This window comes from Cherax quadricarinatus, chromosome 38 (assembly GCF_038502225.1).
Source record: "Cherax quadricarinatus isolate ZL_2023a chromosome 38, ASM3850222v1, whole genome shotgun sequence".
Classification (NCBI taxonomy): Eukaryota; Metazoa; Arthropoda; class Malacostraca; order Decapoda; family Parastacidae; genus Cherax; species Cherax quadricarinatus.
The window spans coordinates 30,444,458-30,466,240 of record NC_091329.1 but is presented as its reverse complement, the minus strand read 5'-3'; the positions used below and the strand labels follow the sequence as shown (position 1 = coordinate 30,466,240).

General features: G+C 44.2%; 1 protein-coding gene across 2 annotated transcripts in view; it reads right to left on the bottom strand.

Annotated features, from left to right (window-relative positions):
- Positions 1-21,783, bottom strand: part of LOC128703337 (uncharacterized) — a 241,381-nt gene that overhangs the window by 27,777 nt on the left and 191,821 nt on the right. For both annotated transcript variants that reach the window (XM_053797965.2, XM_070092215.1), the window contains exon 4: positions 12,443-12,530. In XM_053797965.2, coding sequence (XP_053653940.2) covers positions 12,443-12,530 — 88 coding nt within the window. The remainder of the gene's footprint in view (positions 1-12,442; positions 12,531-21,783) is intronic.

Genomic DNA, 21,783 nt, shown 5'->3' with positions numbered 1-21,783 from the left:
TGTGGTGATGGTTTGGGCATGGGGAGCCTGTTCATTGAGTCTGACCTGCAGGAGATTCTGAGCAGTGATGAACCGGCTCAACCGGAATTCGGTTGGAGAAGTGGTCTTGGTGCTGATGTGGGAAAAAATCCCCTGACTCTGCAGCAGCTGAGTGAGGCCCGGGAAGGTTGTGACCTCCGGAACGCTATTCATTTATCAGTTGTCGCGGAGGATGTGGTTCCCAAATTTACCAAGTGTTTATTTTGCAGAGTTGATCAAATGAGCAAGACTCTTTTTAAGAGGACCTGTGCTTACGTGGACGCGGCAGAACTATTAAAGTGTCTTTGTCAGTATTTTTTACAGATTCTGAAGGAATGGCATTTCAGTGTTAAGACGGGAGAGCTAAATAATCAGTGTTTATTAATAAATTCCTTTTCTAACAGGTTACCAGAGTCTGTACCCTTTCTGAATAATTTTGTGTGTGTGGTTTTGAGATTTCTGGTGAAACATTTTTGTCTCTTAGGCTTTGCACAAATCACCCAGACGTCATATTTTATGAAATGTCATGTAGTTTTGAGAGGCCTACTTGAGGTTAAATTTACCAATGTATATCATCCTAGGAGTCAAAGAAAAGCTCCATGGTTTTCCCAGTCTCTCAGGGCAATGCATATTTGTTTTCCCCAGTACCAGAAGGACTGGGAGGAGGGAATTCCCCTCCCTTTCATTACCGTGTGGGGAAGCACTCTGGAATCATTAAGTCATGTGCTACGTGAGGATGGTGATGTTTCCCCGGCGGTGTTTTTTCTCGGTTTCAGAAAATTCTTGGCTAAGATGAGGTCGATGGCACTAGTGCACCAGTCTGCCAGTCCGCCCAGGATGACGTGGGACTATGAGGTGGTGCTACACATTCTGGAAGCTGGAGAGATGGGATTGGCATTGGAACCGGGTCCTGGGAAGGCTATGATGGAACTGTGTGGCGACTTCAAAATGATGATGGATAAAGTCCCTGAGAAAGATAATGTAAGCAGGAAAATTGTAAGAGATTGTGGAAGATTTGGATCTTCTGAAAGACTGGTTGAAGTGTTGGCTCAGCCGTGGTGCACCTTAGTGAAAGAGTTTTGGGATGCTGAAAAATGGGGCCATGTTAAACCCCATGAGGTAGAGGTTTCCGATTTTGTGAAATGTCAGCAGGTCTGGCATGATGTAAGCTGGGGTGAAATAGGTTCCTTGAAGGAAGTGAAGTGTTTATTTCTAGAGACTGTATTTGTATCCAGCGAGAGTCGGTGGACGTTGTTTTTTACTGGTCTCACACTAGGTGATACCTTGAAAACGTGCAGTGACTGCCGCCAGGTACAGTTAAAAAATAAGGTTTTGTCTCCTCTTTATGAACTACATGCAAATTGTGTGAATGAACAGTGGGTGCGTCATCTGCTTCCCACGACCATGTGTGCCAAGGACACACCCGTATTTGTAACTTTAATATCTCTGTCCATGTACCTTTTGTATGCCATTAACCCTCAAGATCTTTTATGTGTAATCCTGAGTTACCCTCCCCGGGTTTTTGCAAAATAATACAGAGGTTGGGTCAGTCTTGTTGCAGGGTAGAGCAGGAGAAGTAATGCCACTCGGCTGCTTCTCAGCAAAAAGTAGCAGGCACCAAAGAAGTTATACCTCCATAGAAAAGGAGGCTCTTGCTTTAGTGTTGGCAGTGCAACACTTTGACGTGCACATATCTAAATCAGTTCACCCTATAACTGTGTATAGTGACCATAATCCCTTATGTTTCCTTCATTTAATGAGGAACCACAATCAGAGACTTACGAGGTGGGCCTTGTTTCTCCAACCTCTTAATCTGGTGATTCGTTATGTGAAGGGAGCGGAGAATGTGGTTGCTGATGCCTTGTCTCGTGTTTAAAGTGCACAATGTAGTGTATAGATCACTTATCTATTCTTATTTTGCAGTGGTTTGCGGTAGACGAGTAGATGGAACTCTGGGCCACCCAAAGGAGAAGGGCAGGTTGAGCTGGAGCTGGAGGTATCAGGATTCCCTAGTGTGTGTGTATTTAGGGGGGTAGACACATCAAAGACCATGCCTAGGTAAGGTATGCTACGTTTTTTAGGTGTTGGCTGGAATGCCTCGCCTCTGTTTTATGTTGGTATAGGGACTGTTGGACCTAATGTTTTAGTGAATGTGGGGCTGGCGGTGATGCCCTCCACTGTTTGGGTCATGTCTTTTGATCCGAGGTGTTTTGGTTCTCCAGGACTCTTTTTCAATTTTTCCTTTTTGGATCACCACTGGGGTGACTCCAGGGTCCTTGGAATGACATGTAGGTTGCGGCCTGGGAGGTCCACCTTTTTGGGGTCTTCAGTGATGACTCCAGGGTTTTACGGCCGCAGTCCCACCAACAAGATTTATGTGCCTATCCACCCGTTGTTTTTAGGGGCCTGAGATTTTCCCCTCTCCTGTGCTCTCCTGATTCTCGCAGAGGTGTGTCATGGGGAACCAGTTTTGTTTACTAAAGATTGCTGTGAGATGGGAGTGATAATGTGATGTTGTTTTCTCCGTAGAATTTAACATGTAACATATGTTTTTCTTTTCTTTGAACTCCTGGAAAATGTACTTACTGTTTAAAAGTTTTTTTTGGTGGCACCTACAGTTTGGTCTGCCTTGCAACATACTGAACTTTGGTGTTACTTCATTAAACGGCATTCCTCAGGGGCACTTTTGTACAAAGTTTACTTGCTTGTTTATAAGTTTGCTTGATGTAATTTAGGTAAAATGCATCAACGCCAGCGCCTGGCCAGCGCTGTGTTGTAATGGTGCCTTTTCCTAAAACAGCTGTCTAAGAGTGTGACTGTGAGCTCGTTGGACATGGAACTTGATCACTTTTATTTTCGACGAGTTTCATATGTCTGCACTCTAGTACCTCAGTTTGTAAATATTGCATATTTGTAGTACCAAAAGACCGTGATTGTATGGTGGTCATTCCCCAGTTATCATTTTGCCAGTTGCCTCAGACCTTAATGTGGGGCTTATTTTCTTTTTTTTTTCTTTTTGCCTAGCGGTGTCCGTTGGGACCCCGCTAGCAGAGTGAGACCTATGGTCTGGGGGTGGGGGTGTTATGCAGGGTTCTCCATGACATCGTATGTACATATTAGTGGGGAAGTGTGCCATAATAATATGAATATTGTAGTTGTAAGGAATAATTTTATAATTCATAATGTGCTTTTGGAGGTACTGTAAAGTACTCTAACTATAATTATAAAGAATGGAGTTAGTGATTTATTTTCCAAGGATGTTTGGGTACGCAGAGTAAGCGTGGGGGAAGGGGTCACGTGACGTTAGGATGGCGGTAGAAGCTGGCGTCGGAGATGCTGTATATTTTAAGTTAAGTTTGCAATAATACACTCATTTTGTTTATCCAATTCAAGCCATAGGCTTTCATATGGCTTACCTGTATGTTAACCCAGGCACTGACATGGTCAGGGTGCTGTGGGATGAGTGATGAAGTAAGAAATGAGGTTTGTGGTGCCATGATGGCCTGACGCTGACGAAGCCTAGTGTTATGGTGGCTGAACCTCCAGCCAGCTGTGTGTACCTTCATTTGGGCGTGTAGAATTAAGGTTTTTATGTTATGGTGATTAAATAGATATATTTTCCTAATTGGGATTTTTGCCTAACCCTCTGTTAACCAACCCCTTGAAGTAACACATACTGGTTTAGCGCTTTCTGTTTTTAACTGGGATAGCCCGGGGTGGCCGGTTTGGGCTTGAGATGTGTGTAACTTTTACCTTTGCCCTTAGACCAGGCTCAAGCCCCCAGCTATCCCACATTTTTGCGTAACATGGGGGCCTGTCAATGGGAGAATTATCAAATTTTTGTGGTAATTCAAGTTTGCAACCTGGAAAGTCAATAATAATTCTTTACTGGGTTGGTCAGAGGAAACATTCACTATAACACTCACACTAAAATAATAATTTACCTTTGTTTGCAATATTGCTGGTTTTTAGGGTGTTATTATTAATTAATACCCTGTGAATAATTTCCCTTTCTGTATAATATTGCTGGTTTTAGGGTGTTATTATTAATTAATGCTCTATAAATCATTTACCTTTCTGTACCATATTGTTGATTTTTAGGATGTTAATAATACTTGATGTTTTGTGCATAATTTACCCTTGCAGGTACAATCTTGCTGATTTTTGGGAGGTTATGCTCACCTAAATTTCTGGAAATAATTTACCTTTGCAAGTGCAGTAGCTCTTTTATTTTTTTTTCTGCCAGGATTTTCTTTTTGTGTGCAGTTCTCTTTAATTTGAGGGAGTCACATGACAACTCCTTGTGAATATCCTACTTCAGTATATGTACCTTGCTGTGTGCTTTATTATTTTATATCAGTAAGTTCTGTGGCTGATAGTAAGATTTGGTGCTATTATTTCCCAAAATGGCTGACACTGGTGAAAATTCTGTGGATGACATGCATTTGGAAGGTGACATTGAATCAAATCCCCATGATAGGGACCTGGATAAGGAAGTAGTAATTTTACAAATGAAATTAACCCTAGTTGCAGAAGAAAAGGAACGGTTAAGAATTGAGCGTACAAAGATCCAGGAACAGAGAGCCTTAGAGGAGCTTAGGGCTCAAGAAAGAGCTAAAGAGAGGCAGCTTGCTTCTCACCCAGACACAGACACAAGGGTAGATGTTTTTCATTTGGATAAAGCCATAAAATTTGTGCCCAAATTCCTAGAGAAAGACCCAGACCAGTTTTTTCTGTTATTTGAAAGTACGGCCAAATCCCAAGGTTGGCCGGAAAAGGAATGGGCGACATTAGCAAGAACCCAATTAGTTGGTAAAGGGTTACAGGCTATTAGTTCTTTAGAAGGATCTGCCTTTTCTGATTATCATAAGCTAAAAGAGGTAGTTTTACTGGCTTATCAAATGTTGCCGGAAAGGTACAGGCAGAAATTCAGAGGACTAAAGTTTCAGTCAGGGCAGTCTTTGGTGGAATATGGTAAGGAGAAGATGTCACTTCTAAATAGGTGGTGTCGCTCAAAGGGGGTGGTAGGCAATTATGAAGGTGTAATTACCTTAATTTTGTTAGAGGATCTTTTGAGAAATGTTCCTCCTGACCTTAAGGCATATCTTGAGGAGAAGGATCTTGATGATTTTAATAATGCTTTAGAGCTGGGTGACAGATTTTTAGCTAACCAAAAATTTGGTAGCAGTTACCACACCCCACATACTAATAATGGTAAGTTTTCTCCACCCACAAATAGGAATAAGAAATTTCAGAAGTTTAAGCCACCCATTTATCAGCCTAATAACCACAAGGGTTTTAATAACCCTAATTTTCCAGTACCCACTCGAGGAGGTTTTAAGTCAGCTGTCACAGGTCCAGGACTACAAGGAACAGGTGGGACGAGCCCAGTTCCCCAGAACCAAGGGATCCAACCTAGGTCAGATGGGCAGGGGGCCTTTAAACCTTATCACTGTACATATTGCAATAAACAGGGCCACCTGCAGCCATATTGTCGAAAGATGCTTAGGGACCAGGCTGCGACAGATGCTTCTCCAGTAAATACACCGATTACACATGATGTGGCTTGCATTGCAGTTTTGCCCCAAGGTATCCAAAGAAGACCAGCAGTCTTTGACCCTCGGATGAAGGTCTATTCAAGTAAGTCTACTGTGGCCTTACACCAAAATGAAGGTAGGGTCACGGGTGTTATGTCTTTGAGGGACACTTGTAGCACATACACCTTGCTTCGCAGGGGTGTATTGCCAGTGTCGGATGACACCTACACCGGATTGGACATTTTTCTTAAAGGGATAACTGGAGTCCCTGTCAGGACTCCAGTGCACAGGTTATGGATAGAGTCTGAGTACCAGTCTGGGTACCTACCTGTAGGTATTGCAGAAGATGTACCTTTTGAAGGAGTTGACCTTCTACTAGGCAACAATGTTGTGGGACTCCTCAAAAGTGAGGAATGTTTGGTTTTGCAGGACCCGGCTTTACAAGGTGGTAATGACCCAATTGGAGCAACGGTACCTGAAAATTTTTCAATGTGCTTTCGGACTAAACAGGGGAACAAGGTAGGAGCTGTGCCTCACTGTGACCCTTCTGCACACTGTGGTGATGGTTTGGGCATGGGGAGCCTGTTCATTGAGTCTGACCTGCAGGAGATTCTGAGCAGTGATGAACCGGCTCAACCGGAATTCGGTTGGAGAAGTGGTCTTGGTGCTGATGTGGGAAAAAATCCCCTGACTCTGCAGCAGCTGAGTGAGGCCCGGGAAGGTTGTGACCTCCGGAACGCTATTCATTTATCAGTTGTCGCGGAGGATGTGGTTCCCAAATTTACCAAGTGTTTATTTTGCAGAGTTGATCAAATGAGCAAGACTCTTTTTAAGAGGACCTGTGCTTACGTGGACGCGGCAGAACTATTAAAGTGTCTTTGTCAGTATTTTTTACAGATTCTGAAGGAATGGCATTTCAGTGTTAAGACGGGAGAGCTAAATAATCAGTGTTTATTAATAAATTCCTTTTCTAACAGGTTACCAGAGTCTGTACCCTTTCTGAATAATTTTGTGTGTGTGGTTTTGAGATTTCTGGTGAAACATTTTTGTCTCTTAGGCTTTGCACAAATCACCCAGACGTCATATTTTATGAAATGTCATGTAGTTTTGAGAGGCCTACTTGAGGTTAAATTTACCAATGTATATCATCCTAGGAGTCAAAGAAAAGCTCCATGGTTTTCCCAGTCTCTCAGGGCAATGCATATTTGTTTTCCCCAGTACCAGAAGGACTGGGAGGAGGGAATTCCCCTCCCTTTCATTACCGTGTGGGGAAGCACTCTGGAATCATTAAGTCATGTGCTACGTGAGGATGGTGATGTTTCCCCGGCGGTGTTTTTTCTCGGTTTCAGAAAATTCTTGGCTAAGATGAGGTCGATGGCACTAGTGCACCAGTCTGCCAGTCCGCCCAGGATGACGTGGGACTATGAGGTGGTGCTACACATTCTGGAAGCTGGAGAGATGGGATTGGCATTGGAACCGGGTCCTGGGAAGGCTATGATGGAACTGTGTGGCGACTTCAAAATGATGATGGATAAAGTCCCTGAGAAAGATAATGTAAGCAGGAAAATTGTAAGAGATTGTGGAAGATTTGGATCTTCTGAAAGACTGGTTGAAGTGTTGGCTCAGCCGTGGTGCACCTTAGTGAAAGAGTTTTGGGATGCTGAAAAATGGGGCCATGTTAAACCCCATGAGGTAGAGGTTTCCGATTTTGTGAAATGTCAGCAGGTCTGGCATGATGTAAGCTGGGGTGAAATAGGTTCCTTGAAGGAAGTGAAGTGTTTATTTCTAGAGACTGTATTTGTATCCAGCGAGAGTCGGTGGACGTTGTTTTTTACTGGTCTCACACTAGGTGATACCTTGAAAACGTGCAGTGACTGCCGCCAGGTACAGTTAAAAAATAAGGTTTTGTCTCCTCTTTATGAACTACATGCAAATTGTGTGAATGAACAGTGGGTGCGTCATCTGCTTCCCACGACCATGTGTGCCAAGGACACACCCGTATTTGTAACTTTAATATCTCTGTCCATGTACCTTTTGTATGCCATTAACCCTCAAGATCTTTTATGTGTAATCCTGAGTTACCCTCCCCGGGTTTTTGCAAAATAATACAGAGGTTGGGTCAGTCTTGTTGCAGGGTAGAGCAGGAGAAGTAATGCCACTCGGCTGCTTCTCAGCAAAAAGTAGCAGGCACCAAAGAAGTTATACCTCCATAGAAAAGGAGGCTCTTGCTTTAGTGTTGGCAGTGCAACACTTTGACGTGCACATATCTAAATCAGTTCACCCTATAACTGTGTATAGTGACCATAATCCCTTATGTTTCCTTCATTTAATGAGGAACCACAATCAGAGACTTACGAGGTGGGCCTTGTTTCTCCAACCTCTTAATCTGGTGATTCGTTATGTGAAGGGAGCGGAGAATGTGGTTGCTGATGCCTTGTCTCGTGTTTAAAGTGCACAATGTAGTGTATAGATCACTTATCTATTCTTATTTTGCAGTGGTTTGCGGTAGACGAGTAGATGGAACTCTGGGCCACCCAAAGGAGAAGGGCAGGTTGAGCTGGAGCTGGAGGTATCAGGATTCCCTAGTGTGTGTGTATTTAGGGGGGTAGACACATCAAAGACCATGCCTAGGTAAGGTATGCTACGTTTTTTAGGTGTTGGCTGGAATGCCTCGCCTCTGTTTTATGTTGGTATAGGGACTGTTGGACCTAATGTTTTAGTGAATGTGGGGCTGGCGGTGATGCCCTCCACTGTTTGGGTCATGTCTTTTGATCCGAGGTGTTTTGGTTCTCCAGGACTCTTTTTCAATTTTTCCTTTTTGGATCACCACTGGGGTGACTCCAGGGTCCTTGGAATGACATGTAGGTTGCGGCCTGGGAGGTCCACCTTTTTGGGGTCTTCAGTGATGACTCCAGGGTTTTACGGCCGCAGTCCCACCAACAAGATTTATGTGCCTATCCACCCGTTGTTTTTAGGGGCCTGAGATTTTCCCCTCTCCTGTGCTCTCCTGATTCTCGCAGAGGTGTGTCATGGGGAACCAGTTTTGTTTACTAAAGATTGCTGTGAGATGGGAGTGATAATGTGATGTTGTTTTCTCCGTAGAATTTAACATGTAACATATGTTTTTCTTTTCTTTGAACTCCTGGAAAATGTACATACTGTTTAAAAGTTTTTTTTGGTGGCACCTACAGTTTGGTCTGCCTTGCAACATACTGAACTTTGGTGTTACTTCATTAAACGGCATTCCTCAGGGGCACTTTTGTACAAAGTTTACTTGCTTGTTTATAAGTTTGCTTGATGTAATTTAGGTAAAATGCATCAACGCCAGCGCCTGGCCAGCGCTGTGTTGTAATGGTGCCTTTTCCTAAAACAGCTGTCTAAGAGTGTGACTGTGAGCTCGTTGGACATGGAACTTGATCACTTTTATTTTCGACGAGTTTCATATGTCTGCACTCTAGTACCTCAGTTTGTAAATATTGCATATTTGTAGTACCAAAAGACCGTGATTGTATGGTGGTCATTCCACAGTTATCATTTTGCCAGTTGCCTCAGACCTTAATGTGGGGCTTATTTTCTTTTTTTTTCTTTTTGCCTAGCGGTGTCCGTTGGGACCCCGCTAGCAGAGTGAGACCTATGGTCTGGGGGTGGGGGTGTTATGCAGGGTTCTCCATGACATCGTATGTACATATTAGTGGGGAAGTGTGCCATAATAATATGAATATTGTAGTTGTAAGGAATAATTTTATAATTCATAATGTGCTTTTGGAGGTACTGTAAAGTACTCTAACTATAATTATAAAGAATGGAGTTAGTGATTTATTTTCCAAGGATGTTTGGGTACGCAGAGTAAGCGTGGGGGAGGGGGTCACGTGACGTTAGGATGGCGGTAGAAGCTGGCGTCGGAGATGCTGTATATTTTAAGTTAAGTTTGCAATAATACACTCATTTTGTTTATCCAATTCAAGCCATAGGCTTTCATATGGCTTACCTGTATGTTAACCCAGGCACTGACATGGTCAGGGTGCTGTGGGATGAGTGATGAAGTAAGAAATGAGGTTTGTGGTGCCATGACGGCCTGACGCTGACGAAGCCTAGTGTTATGGTGGCTGAACCTCCAGCCAGCTGTGTGTACCTTCATTTGGGCGTGTAGAATTAAGGTTTTTATGTTATGGTGATTAAATAGATATATTTTCCTAATTGGGATTTTTGCCTAACCCTCTGTTAACCAACCCCTTGAAGTAACACACACTGGTTTAGCGCTTTCTGTTTTTAACTGGGATAGCCCGGGGTGGCCGGTTTGGGCTTGAGATGTGTGTAACTTTTACCTTTGCCCTTAGACCAGGCTCAAGCCCCCAGCTATCCCACATTTTTGCGTAACACTGTCAATCAACGAGAAAAACTGATGGAGACGGACTAACGTCCTGCAGACGTCCCATTTTGGATTTAATTACCTGTGCACGTGTATGAAATTGCAGGACGTAACCCCACATCATTGCAGGGGTAAAGAACCTACTTTCCTGTCATCGGGATAGAATACTCACGGCGATACTCTGTGAAGAACTAGCCGGTGGTGGTCACCAACACATGCGACCCCCCCCCCCCACATCAGCAACGGCTAAGTTTTCAACAACACCAAGTGTCACCAACACCAGACACCCCAATATATATATTAGCGTTGAGTTCAAATGTTATTTTATTCATTTCATTTTTCATTTTTCTTTCAAATAGGATATACCTGTCATGTTTTATTGTTTTATGTTTGCTTTAATAAATAATAAAGTGTTTATCTTTGTTAATTATTATTTCGTTTTCTATTCATTAATTTTCCTGAGGAGGAGCCAGCTTTGGTAATACTGTCTGAAGTTATTACAGAGCTGAGTAAGCCTTCACATCGCAGATACCTGAAACACAACTCACTACTTTCTGATGGCCAGTTTGGCTTCAGAATTGACAGATTCTCACAGGATGCCGTTAACATCATTCTCAACTACATCCACATAAACACAAAACAAAGAAACAGGACAGCCCTCGTTGCAAAAGACGTTGAAAAAGCTTTTGGCACTGTCTGGCGTGAAGGGCTCAAACACAAACTCTGCACTAACTTTAACCTGCCCCACACTACTCGTAAACTCCTCTGCAACTTCCTAGACGGCCGCACCATGAGAATCATATTCCAAGGCTTTTGCTCAGACTACTTCACCCCAAGTGCTGGAGTACCCCAGGGATCTGTCCTCTCTCCTACCCTCTATATTTTATGCACTAACAACATTCCTTACACCTGTAAACCACAACTCCATCACACTAGCTTATGCAGACGACATTACACAACTTACGCTAACGCCAATGTAGATACACTCATACACAAAACGCAAAATGAGGTCGACAGGATAGCCATCTGGGAACAAAAATGGAGGGTCAAATCCAAAGCAGCTAAATCCATCATTACATATTTTAACTATAGGAAACGTGATCCTCCATTACCTGTCGAGCTCAGAACAGCTGACACCAGCACATACATCCCCATCACACAATCTGTCACTGTCCTTGGAGTTAATCTTGACTACCTTCCTCGCTTACACGGACACAATCACTCAAGGCATAAAATAGCTTCTAAGGCCCCTGCGGGCCTCTACAAGCTACATCATGCCTGCCAACGCACCAAACTACACCTCTATAAATCTCTAATACGTCCTCTGATAACTTACTCTCTCTATCCCTCTCTCTTGGAGAGAGGGCTAGAGAGAGTAAGTTATCAGTGGGTCAGAGAACGAACAGCTTGCGTTGTTCGTTCTCTGACCCACGTTCGCCTTTGCTGCTTGGTTAAGCCCTGGCTCAATTTCTACACTCCTGTATAGCGCTAATCTTAGCCTGTCCCGTCTTCGCCGCTCACCCTACACACAGAAGAGCCTGCTATTCCTGCTCTCAATATCTGTCTCACGATCGCCTTAGCTACTGGGTTAAGCCCTGGCTCAATTTCTGCAACTAAGAAAACTTCTCTCCAGCGCTATTCTTCGTCTGTCCCGTCTTCCCTGTTCATCCCATTGGGATCTTACCTGCACTTGTTCGTTCGTTCGTTCGCCTCTGCTCCAGAACATCCACGACTACGGTGCTCTTTGCACCAACTCCAAGACTGAGGGACTGGTTACCTCATCTTCTGTATATAGTTCTACTGTCTTCAAATTATATCCTGGGATTTGTATTGATAAAGCCACTGCTTGGCGAAACGTCTACAGTAAAGATACCCAGATGTTGCACATGTGCTGTCATTTAGTGGGATGCTGAACACCGACTCTTACCGTTCTTTTAGAAATTCGCTCATTTCCTGTTAATCGTCAGTATACGAATCTCCTCTCATTAAGCGTCCAGTTCTACAGGTATTTCTTAACTTGGATTTTGCATGTGAATGGAAATATTTGGGGCTGCTTATAGTATACTGGATGACCTTTCGTTCCCTCCGTGCTTCATAAATAATAATAATAATAATAATAATAATAATTATTATTTTTATTATTATTATTATTATTATTATTATTATTATTATTATTATTATTATTATTAAATATCAAATTATTTCCAGAAATAAAGTTGAATTTACTTTTCATTTTCTTTGTTCCATGTTGCTTTAATATATGCAATAAAATCTGCAAAATTTCCAGTTATCTGAGAAGGTTGTCATAATATATCGCTGAAGACAACTGGTAAGTCGTCTTATTGAACACAATATATAGTGTATCATTATATTGTGGCTGGAAAAGCTTCTCTTCCAAACAAGTGAGAACGAAACTTTATTTAGTGGTCAGAAAGCGTAAAATAATATATAAGGAAATATATTCGACAACTGTTATACATATTATATCGCTAACAGTGTATATTAAATGATAATTTACCTTAAAGTCTAAGGCAGGTTTAGGCATGGAACAATACCACCACTGGTCGTCCCGCTGACGAAAACATGTCCTCAACACCTCAACTTTGCTGAAAAACAAAAATATATTGTTAATTTCTTTTTTACATTTTCCACTGATGTTTTACTATTATTTATTCTAGTTCAGTATTACACCATATTATATTTCACTAATTAAAGCATCTAAATTTATATATTTTAATATGTTTCACAAGTTTTTTTTTTTTTGTACAAATGAAACCAATTAGAGTGAAAGGAAAACAAATGTTCAAATTCGCATATAAAGTATTCTCTAATTAAATCAAACTTTTTCTTCACAAATTTTACTCTTTCATTAACACACAGAATAATAATTAACAAAAACAGTGTAACGAAAGTCCAGGATTTACATAGGTTATAAGATGACAAACATTGTTAGTTTATAATGTCAGTTTTATGTGAGGATGAAGATTGTGGGAGGTTTTACATCTGAACAAAATGAATAATCGTAACACAAATGTATTGTGGAGTATATGTTGGTAAATTATAAAAAGAGCTGAATAGAGAAAAAATAATGGAACCTTAATGATTGTTGTTGTCATGGATACTCGTCTTGTGTGATGAGTGTTTTGAGTAAGTGATGAATGTTTTCAAAACTTTACCAGAGACAAGTTGGATGCTCATTGTGGAACTGTTTAAATGGCTGTCACTCTCATTGTAAACAACTGAAGAATGGACTCTCTTTCTACATTTAAATAATGTAATTTGACCCTGTCTCATAGCTTGTATTTACATAAGTGTATATAAGGGAGTCTTAAATTTAAGTGTTAATATTTAATATAATTAAGAAAATTGCATATTCAATGTACTCTACTTAATATTTAAATTCTGATGTAATTCAAGACGGCATCCTCTCAACAGAGAACATTCAAGATGGAGGCTCATCATCGAGATTGGATACGGAACACTGGTGTGGAAAGGAGATCGTAGGACAGAGAGTGTGTTGTGTTCGCTTGGAATATATATCTGTGTTAGTTTACGCACAGATTGGCGACGTTTCTAGTGGTCCTTGGACTGTGTTTAGTGCTTCAAGGCAATGAGCCACGTGAAGGTGGCTACGGGCCCCGACTGGGGCACTGAGCCTCAAAGCTCTGCACCCAGTGCGGGTGGTTGTGAGATCACAGGCAGCAGCTCCACTGCTGGCTCTGTCCCCACACCTACAGTCATCATGACAGACCCAGGAGAGCGGCCTAAACGTTCATTGGAATGCGGGGACGAGTTGGAGGACGACATGGGGCAGGTGGGAGCCCCCACCAAGAAGGCCAAGGATGCAGTGGAGACTACTGTATCTGCCAATCTGCCACTAGATCCGTCGGCAGCCGCTTCCCAAGAAGACTTGCACCCCCAGATGACCATAGGGGTTGTGGAAGGAAGCCAGGAGGCTGTAGCTCCTCAACTGGCAAGGATAGAGCCATCCCAGGTCCCTATCCCAGCTCGGGAACAAGCAACCAGGACCTTCAACAAATTCAAGGTTCCCGATTACGGGTTTGTAAGGTACCTGGAAAGTCTACCCGGCCTCAAGTTCTGCTGCGAGTTCACTCTCAGGAACTAGGTTCTGATCATTCCTCGGGACGAGGATTCTTACAAGGAATTGAATGGGCTGGTTGTGACGCAACCCAGCATGGTGGAATTGGTTGCTTCGGAGAAGGTGTACAAGAGGGTGCTCTTACACGTCCTTATGCCACTCCCACTGGACCCCATTTTGGAAGAGCCCAATATTGCTACGGTGAACAAGGTGCCCACCCGCCAAGTGCTGTTCCACCACAAAGGTCCACTTCCCACGCACCTGGACCTTGGGATCTGGGGAAGATTTAAGACCCGACCATACCTGTCGGGCCCAGTACAATGCATCAGCTGTCAGGGGTTCAATCATATTGCAGCCACCTGCCAGCGAGAGAAGAAGTGTGGTGTGTGCAGCAAGGCACATGACTCGAAGGACTGCATTGCAATCCTCCAACAGCCATACGGCAAAGCCCTTCGGCTGGAGCACAAGTGTGCCAACTGCTCAAAGAGGCACCATGCCTGGAACCGAAGCTGTCCTATGATGGTGCAGCACTGGCAGCAGGTTTGTCATCGGAACGACCCGACAGCCCCGACGCCACCCAGCCTTGGAACCACCCAGCAGCAGTCGGTATGGGCTCCAACCGCGGTTCCCCAAATACCGCAGGAGAGCAATACCAGCGAGTTCACGGCACTGGGCACCCAGCAGTGGCATCAAAGGGCACGCACTGGCTTGCAGCAGCACGGTCAACTACGGAGTCAGATGGCAAGGTGGCCAAGAAGACAAAATCAATGGGAAAAACAGCCACAGGCCAGGCACACTGCGCAGCAGGTCCCAGCTAGGCACCAACATTCCTTGTCATCCCGCAAGCAGGCCTCTTCCCATGGGCAGGCCCCTACTCTGAACGGCCAGAGTCAGGCAGAGGCTCCCCACCAGGGGACCCAGAAGCCCATGGCTACTCAGGCCGGGCCCAGGGTGCACCCAGCTTATGCTGCTGCAGTGTCAACAGCCACCAAGACATACCCAGTGACCCAGTCCCGACTCAACGGGTCGTCCAGCTCAATGCCTGCAGAAATAATGGTCGGATCATTTCCCGATCGACTGAAGAAAACCATCGGGGTCATCTCAGCACTCCTCTGTCGCCTGCTGCCGTCGGGGGAGGACAGGCACGCCTGCAGACAGCTCCTGTCATGGATGCTGGGCGTGGTCCTTCTGGACAGGAAGGACTCAATGGAACTTCAAGCCATCATCCAGGAGTCCTTTCAGTCCGTGATGGAGGAGGCCCCGGAGTCGCCAACAACAGACGACGAATCCCAGGCAGAGATGGAATCAGAGGGCCACCCCTGCGGCCCTTGAAGATCCTCCAGTGGAACATTTGCGGCTGCAGCGGAAAATTCACTTAGTGATTGAAGCTGCAGTTCAGGATGAGGTTGATGTCTTCCTGTTACAGGAAACACTTACCAATTCGTCACATCAAATGCAGCCACGTATCCCGGGATTCTCGGCCTACCTTCAGCACCTGGAAGGGACTGGCAGGGGCACGGTGATCTACGTCAGGACCACTATCCCTCATTCACTCTCCACTGACCCCATCACCTGTGGGAAGGGCGTAGAGATTCAGGCTGTCACCCTACACCTACCAGTTGGGCCTCTCGTGGTTTACAATATTTACAGAAGCTCACAGTACACCCTTGACATTCAAAGGTGGCAGTACTCGCCCCCCGGGAGGGTCTTGTTGTGGCTGGGGATGTCAATGCCCACTACCCAATACTTCTATCTCTCCAACCAACGCAGCTGGAAGGCACCTTGCGGCTGTGCTGGAGGAGGTCCCTGAGATTGCCCTCCTCAAAATGGTGAGCCAACCAATCACTAAGGTGGCCGCTTGGACGTCACACTCATCTCTAGGCGGTTTCTCTCGAGTGCAACATGGGAGGTCCACCCCCGTCTCACCAGTGATCACTTTGCAGTGGTTATCACGCTGATGGTCCAGCAGTGCCCGCTCCCCACACCTACCCCCAGATGGAATCTAAAAAAGGCCGACTGGCAGTGCTTCCAGGAGGTCATTGAGCGTTGGTGGGCAGAGTCTCCTCTTCCAGAAGACCCAGATGAGGCGGCTCAAAGCTTGCAGGTGGCCTTCACATGTGCAGCTGAGGCAGCCATACCTAAGATTACAGGTGGAGGGTCATATAAACGTGACTGGTGGTTTTACAATGAGGACATCAGGGAGCGGAACCACCACATCTACGTTGTACGCAAGATGCACAGGTATAATCCCACGGATGAGTCCATGCGTCTGCTCACGGAAGTGGTGTGGCATGCACGACATGTCTCGCACAGGCTAAGGACGTCACGGATGAAGACTTCACTGACCTGGAGCTCCAGGCAGCCTTCACATCTCATCGGAACACTGCACCGGGGCATGATGGTACCACCTATGGCATGATCACTCGGTCGGGCCATTCTGGACATTCAGCTGTCCCAGGGGTCGTCAACCGGACATGTCGAGCTGGCAAACTCTCTGTCGTATGGAAGGAGGCTGACATCATACCGATTCCTAAACCTGGGGATCCTGGCAGTGTGAGACCCATCTCCCTTACCAGCTGCATCTCGAAGGTGTCTGAAAGGATGGTGTTGGAGCGCCTGAGGTGGAAGCTTGGCCCTCCTCATAAACACCTCTATGGCTTGGCAATATAAACACAAATGCAGTATAATGTGATCCTTTATTGACTACGTTTCGCCCACACAGTGGGCTTTTTCAAGTCACAAACAGAACTACCTGGGGTGGAAGGAACGCGAGTATTTATAGTCCAGCTGAGGTCAGGTGAAGAATGCTGCATCTGATGATGTACCGAGTGGGGTTATAGAGTCTAAAAACTTGGGTAGCTTGGAAAGGAGATTGGATAAGTTGTGAGCAGACCTTCTACAGTGTTCTTATGTGGGATAGCGATGAAGAAGTTTCTTGGCAAGTGGTTCAGCTATGTTATAGAAGCCACTATTCTGGTTGAAGTTGTCGGATATGGAAATGAGTGATGATTCCAGGATTCTTCGGAAAGAATCCTGGAATCATCACTCATTTCCATATCCGACAACTTCAACCAGAATAGTGGCTTCTATAACATAGCTGAACCACTTGCCAAGAAACTTCTTCATCGCTATCCCACATAAGAACAATGTAGAAGGTCTGCTCACAACTTATCCAATCTCCTTTCCAAGCTACCCAAGTTTTTAGACTCTATAACCCCACTCGGTACATCATCAGATGCAGCATTCTTCACCTGACCTCAGCTGGACTATAAATACTCGCGTTCCTTCCACCCCAGGTAGTTCTGTTTGTGACTTGAAAAAGCCCACTGTGTGGGCGAAACGTAGTCAATAAAGGATCACATTATACTGCATTTGTGTTTATATTGCCATTGTGTCGGTATTTTATACCATTTATTTCCACCTCTATGGCTTCACCAGAGAAGTGGGCACTTTCGAAAGTCTTACCATTCTACTGGCCGGCATTGGGCCATACGCCCAAGGCCACATTGTTGTCTTTCTTGACCTCGAGAAAGCTTTTGAGCTAGCCAGTGCACCTGCCATCTTCTCACTCTTTGCCCGCAGGGGGGTTAAAGGCAGGCTGCTTTCATGGCTTCGTTCCTATCTCCAGGACAGGCGGGCCCGGGTACGCTTCCAGGGGCATGCCTCTTCTCTCAAGACCCTGGACAATGGCATTCCACAGGGCGGGGTGCTTAGTCCCACCCTGTTCAATGTACTGATGCACTAGCTGGTGCGCCTGCCTTTCTCCAGAGGCACCTTTCTCCTCAGCTATGCCGATGACCTGGCACTTGTCGTACCTAGGAAGTGCCGGCTTTTGCAGCATGCCCAGGAGGACCTCTATCTGCTGGCTTCCACTTGCTGTCACTTGGGGCTCAAGATATCTGCGGCAAAATCCAAAGCCGTGATCCTTTGCACCAGGATACCCAGTCAAGGGCTACAGGTCTGGGGCATCGACCTGGAGTGGGTTCACAGTTATAGTTATCTTGGCATCTACATTGACAGGCGCCTCACCTTCCAGAAACATGTGCACCACATTAAAGAGAGGGCTCTGCAGAGGGTCAGAGCATTGGGTGCTATGGCCAACCCTAGGGTTGGGGACAGCCTCGAGGTCGTGAGGTTGTTCTACATCCAGGCAATACTCTCCCTCGTTGACTATGGGGCACTTGCTCTGGTTCACGCCTGACCCACAAATATCAAATCCCTCTGTGTGATCCAGAACACAGCTGTACGGGCCATGCTGAGGGCTCCTAGGTGGGCCAATGCAGTGGCTTTGAACTTTGAGGTGCAGCTACAGCCTCTTGAAGACAGGATCCAACTTGTAGCTGCCAAGAGGATCGCAAAGTATCTCCGACTCCCAGGGGCTGACAAACTGATGAGGGATTTACTGGTCTGCTCTTGAGAGTTAGCGTGGGCTTGTTGTAGTGTTTTAGAATCTCAGGTTAAAGTGTTGAAGGAGATTCTACTTCTTCAGGAGGAAAACGGGAGGCTGAAGCTTCGCATAGATGAGTTTGGGAGCGAGTGTGAGAAGGATTTAGCTGGTAAGGAAGGAATGGTCACCAGCAGTGATAGTGGCAGCCGCTTTAAGTGGCAAGTGGTTAACAATTCAGGAAGAAGGAAGATGAGGAGAGTTAATAGAGAAGATGTGAAGGTGGAAAATCGATTCTCTGTTCTCCAAGACGAGTGTACTTCAGTGGTTAGTGAGGTTGAAGGTACCACTGATTCCCCTGCTAATCAAGGTAAGAATATTTTAATAGTAGGCGATTCTCATGTAAGATATATTGACCGTGCATTTTGTAACAGAGACAGAAAGGTCAGACAGAGAGTGTGTCTTCCTGGAGCTGGTGTTGGTGACATTGTCAGCAGGTTGGATAATATTATGGCAGGTAATGGGAATAAGCCCATTATCTGTCTTAGTGCTGGGGGTAATGACATTGGGAAGAGCAGGAGAGAGGAGCTGCTGGATAAGTACAGGTCAGCCATAGAAGTAGTTAGGTCTAAGGGAGGGATCCCAGTCATATGTAGCATCTTGCCTAGAAAGGGAGTGGGCAATGAATGGATGTCTAGGGCAATTGGTATAAATTGCTGGCTAGACAGGTACTGCAAGGAACTTTCAATCCCATTCATTGATAACTGGGACCTATTCTTTGGCAAACGTGATATGTATGCAAGGGATGGGGTTCATCTCTCTGGGAATGGAATGGTTGCATTAGCCAATTCAATTGAGAGGGTAATTGATGGCTTGTCTAGGAATTTAAACTGATAGATTATAGAGGTATGGGTGCTTGTGGGAAACAATCAGGCTGCAGCATTAGGGTTAAAAACAGCAGTTATTACCACGATACCTCAGGGATATCTTTAAAAGACGATATTCAAAATAAAGTTGCTAGTAATGGCAAATCAATTGATCAACAAACAAAGAGGGATAGTAGAGGGCAACGAGTAACTAGCTCCCTTAAGGTTTACTATACAAATAGTAGGAGTCTAAGAAATAAGATAGATGAGCTAAGATTACTTGCAAATGTAGGTAATATAGATATTATTGGTATAACACAGACCTAGTTCAACCTGAAAGATAGAGAAATGCCTTCTGAATGCAACATACAGGGTTATAAACTATTCCACACTGATAGGGTCAACAGGAAGGGTGGTGGTGTGGCGATGTATGTCAGAGAAAATTTAAATTGTTGTCTTAGACATGATGTAAGATTAGAAACATCGAACACAGAATCTGTTTGGCTACAGTTTCTCGAGGGACGTGACAAATTAATTTTGGGTGTGATTTATAGGTCCCTAAACCTTGATAAGGAGTGCAGTAAGCTGTTATGGGACGAAATTCATAAGGCATCTAGACATGAAAATGTTGTGATAATGGGACATTTTAATTTTAGACAAATTGATTGGAACAATATGACAGGAAATCTTGAGTCTAGTGACTTTCTTGATACGGTTCAGGATTGCTTTTCAGAACAGGTTTTGACAGAACCAACTAGAGGAAACAATCTGCTTGACTTGGTTCTTGCCAATAAAGAGTCACTAATTAATAATCTTGAGGTTAATGATGAGCTTGGGGAAAGTGACCACAAATCACTTAGTTTCAATATATCATGGAATTATCCAGATAACTGCAATCAAATCTCTGTCCCAGATTTTTCCTTGGCCGACCTCATGGGACTGAAAAATCACCTGGGTGGGCTAAATTGGGATGTCCTGACTATGGGTCAGGTAGGTGATCTTGGTTGCCAATATGACGTTTTTCAGATCATAGTTCTAGCTGCTCAGACAACTTTTGTTCTGAATAGGGAAATTAGATCTAACAAAAATGATCCCAAATGGATGAACAATAGATTAAAACATCTCATTGGTCAAAAGAGAGGCATATATAGGCGTATCAAAAGATAGGAACGGCAGTTAAGAAATCAATATATTCAATTAAAGAGAGAAATAAAGAAAGGAAAAAGAAAAAGCAAAAAGGGATTATGAGGCTAAGGTCGCAAGGGATTCAAAGACTAACCCAAAAGGGTTCTTTCAGGTATACAGAAGTAAGATTAGGGACAAGATTGGCCCACTTAAGAGTAACTCTGGTCAGACCACTGACAGTGATAAGGATATGTGTAAAATTGTAAATACCTACTTCCTCTCAGTTTTCACCCAGAAAAATACTAGCGATATTCCTGAAATAATAGATTATGTAGAACAGGATGATAATAAACTAAGTACGACTGCGGTAACTAGTGACATGGTCTTCAGTCAAATAGAGAAACTAAAACCTAACAAATCCCCAGGATCTGATGAACTGTTTGCAAGGGTGTTAAAGGAATGTAAAGAGGAACTTAGCGTGCCTTTGGCTAATCTTTTTAGCATATCACTACAAACTGGCATAGTGCCTGATAAGTGGAAAATTACAAATGTAATACCTGTTTACAAGGCAGGTGACAGGTCCTTGGCTTCGAACTATAGACCAATAAGCCTTACCTCCATTGTGGGAAAATTTATGGAATCAATAATTGCCGAAACAATTTGTAGCCATCTTGACAGGCACAGACTGATTAATGAATCTCAACACGGTTTTACAAAGGGGCGTTCCTGTCTTACGAATTTACTAACTTTTTTCACTAAGGTGTTTGAGGAGGTAGAGCATGGTAATGAATATGATATTTTGTATATGGACTTCAGTTATTATTATTATAATAAAAAAAGAAGCGCTAAGCCACAAGGACTATACAGCGCTGCAGGGCAGGAAGGAAGCGAGGGCATCAGGTGGCAAAAGGGAGATGGATGAGTAATAGGTTACGGATAACAGCGGGGTAGTGGATGGTGAAAGGGTAAAGGGCAGCAAGAGACTGAACTAGAAAGGGCTGAGGGGAGTGTGAAAAGTATCATCAGAGTTTGTGGAGTAAATCAGTCGTTGTCTTCAGTAAGGTTCTCGATAGAGTTCCACACCAGGGGCTATTGAAAAAACTTAAGGCACACGGAATAGGAGGAGAATTTTTTTCCTGGGTAGAAGCATGGTTGACAAATAGACAGCAGAGAGTTTGCATAAATGGGGAGAAATCAGAATGGGGGCACGTCACAAGCGGCGTTCCTCAGGGATCAGTGTTGGGCCCGTTGCTGTTCACAATTTACATAAACGACATAAATGAGGGAATAAATAGCGACATAAGCAAATTTGGTGATGACACCAAAATAGGCCGACCAATTTATTCTAATGAGGACACTAGAGCACTCCAGAATGATTTAAATAG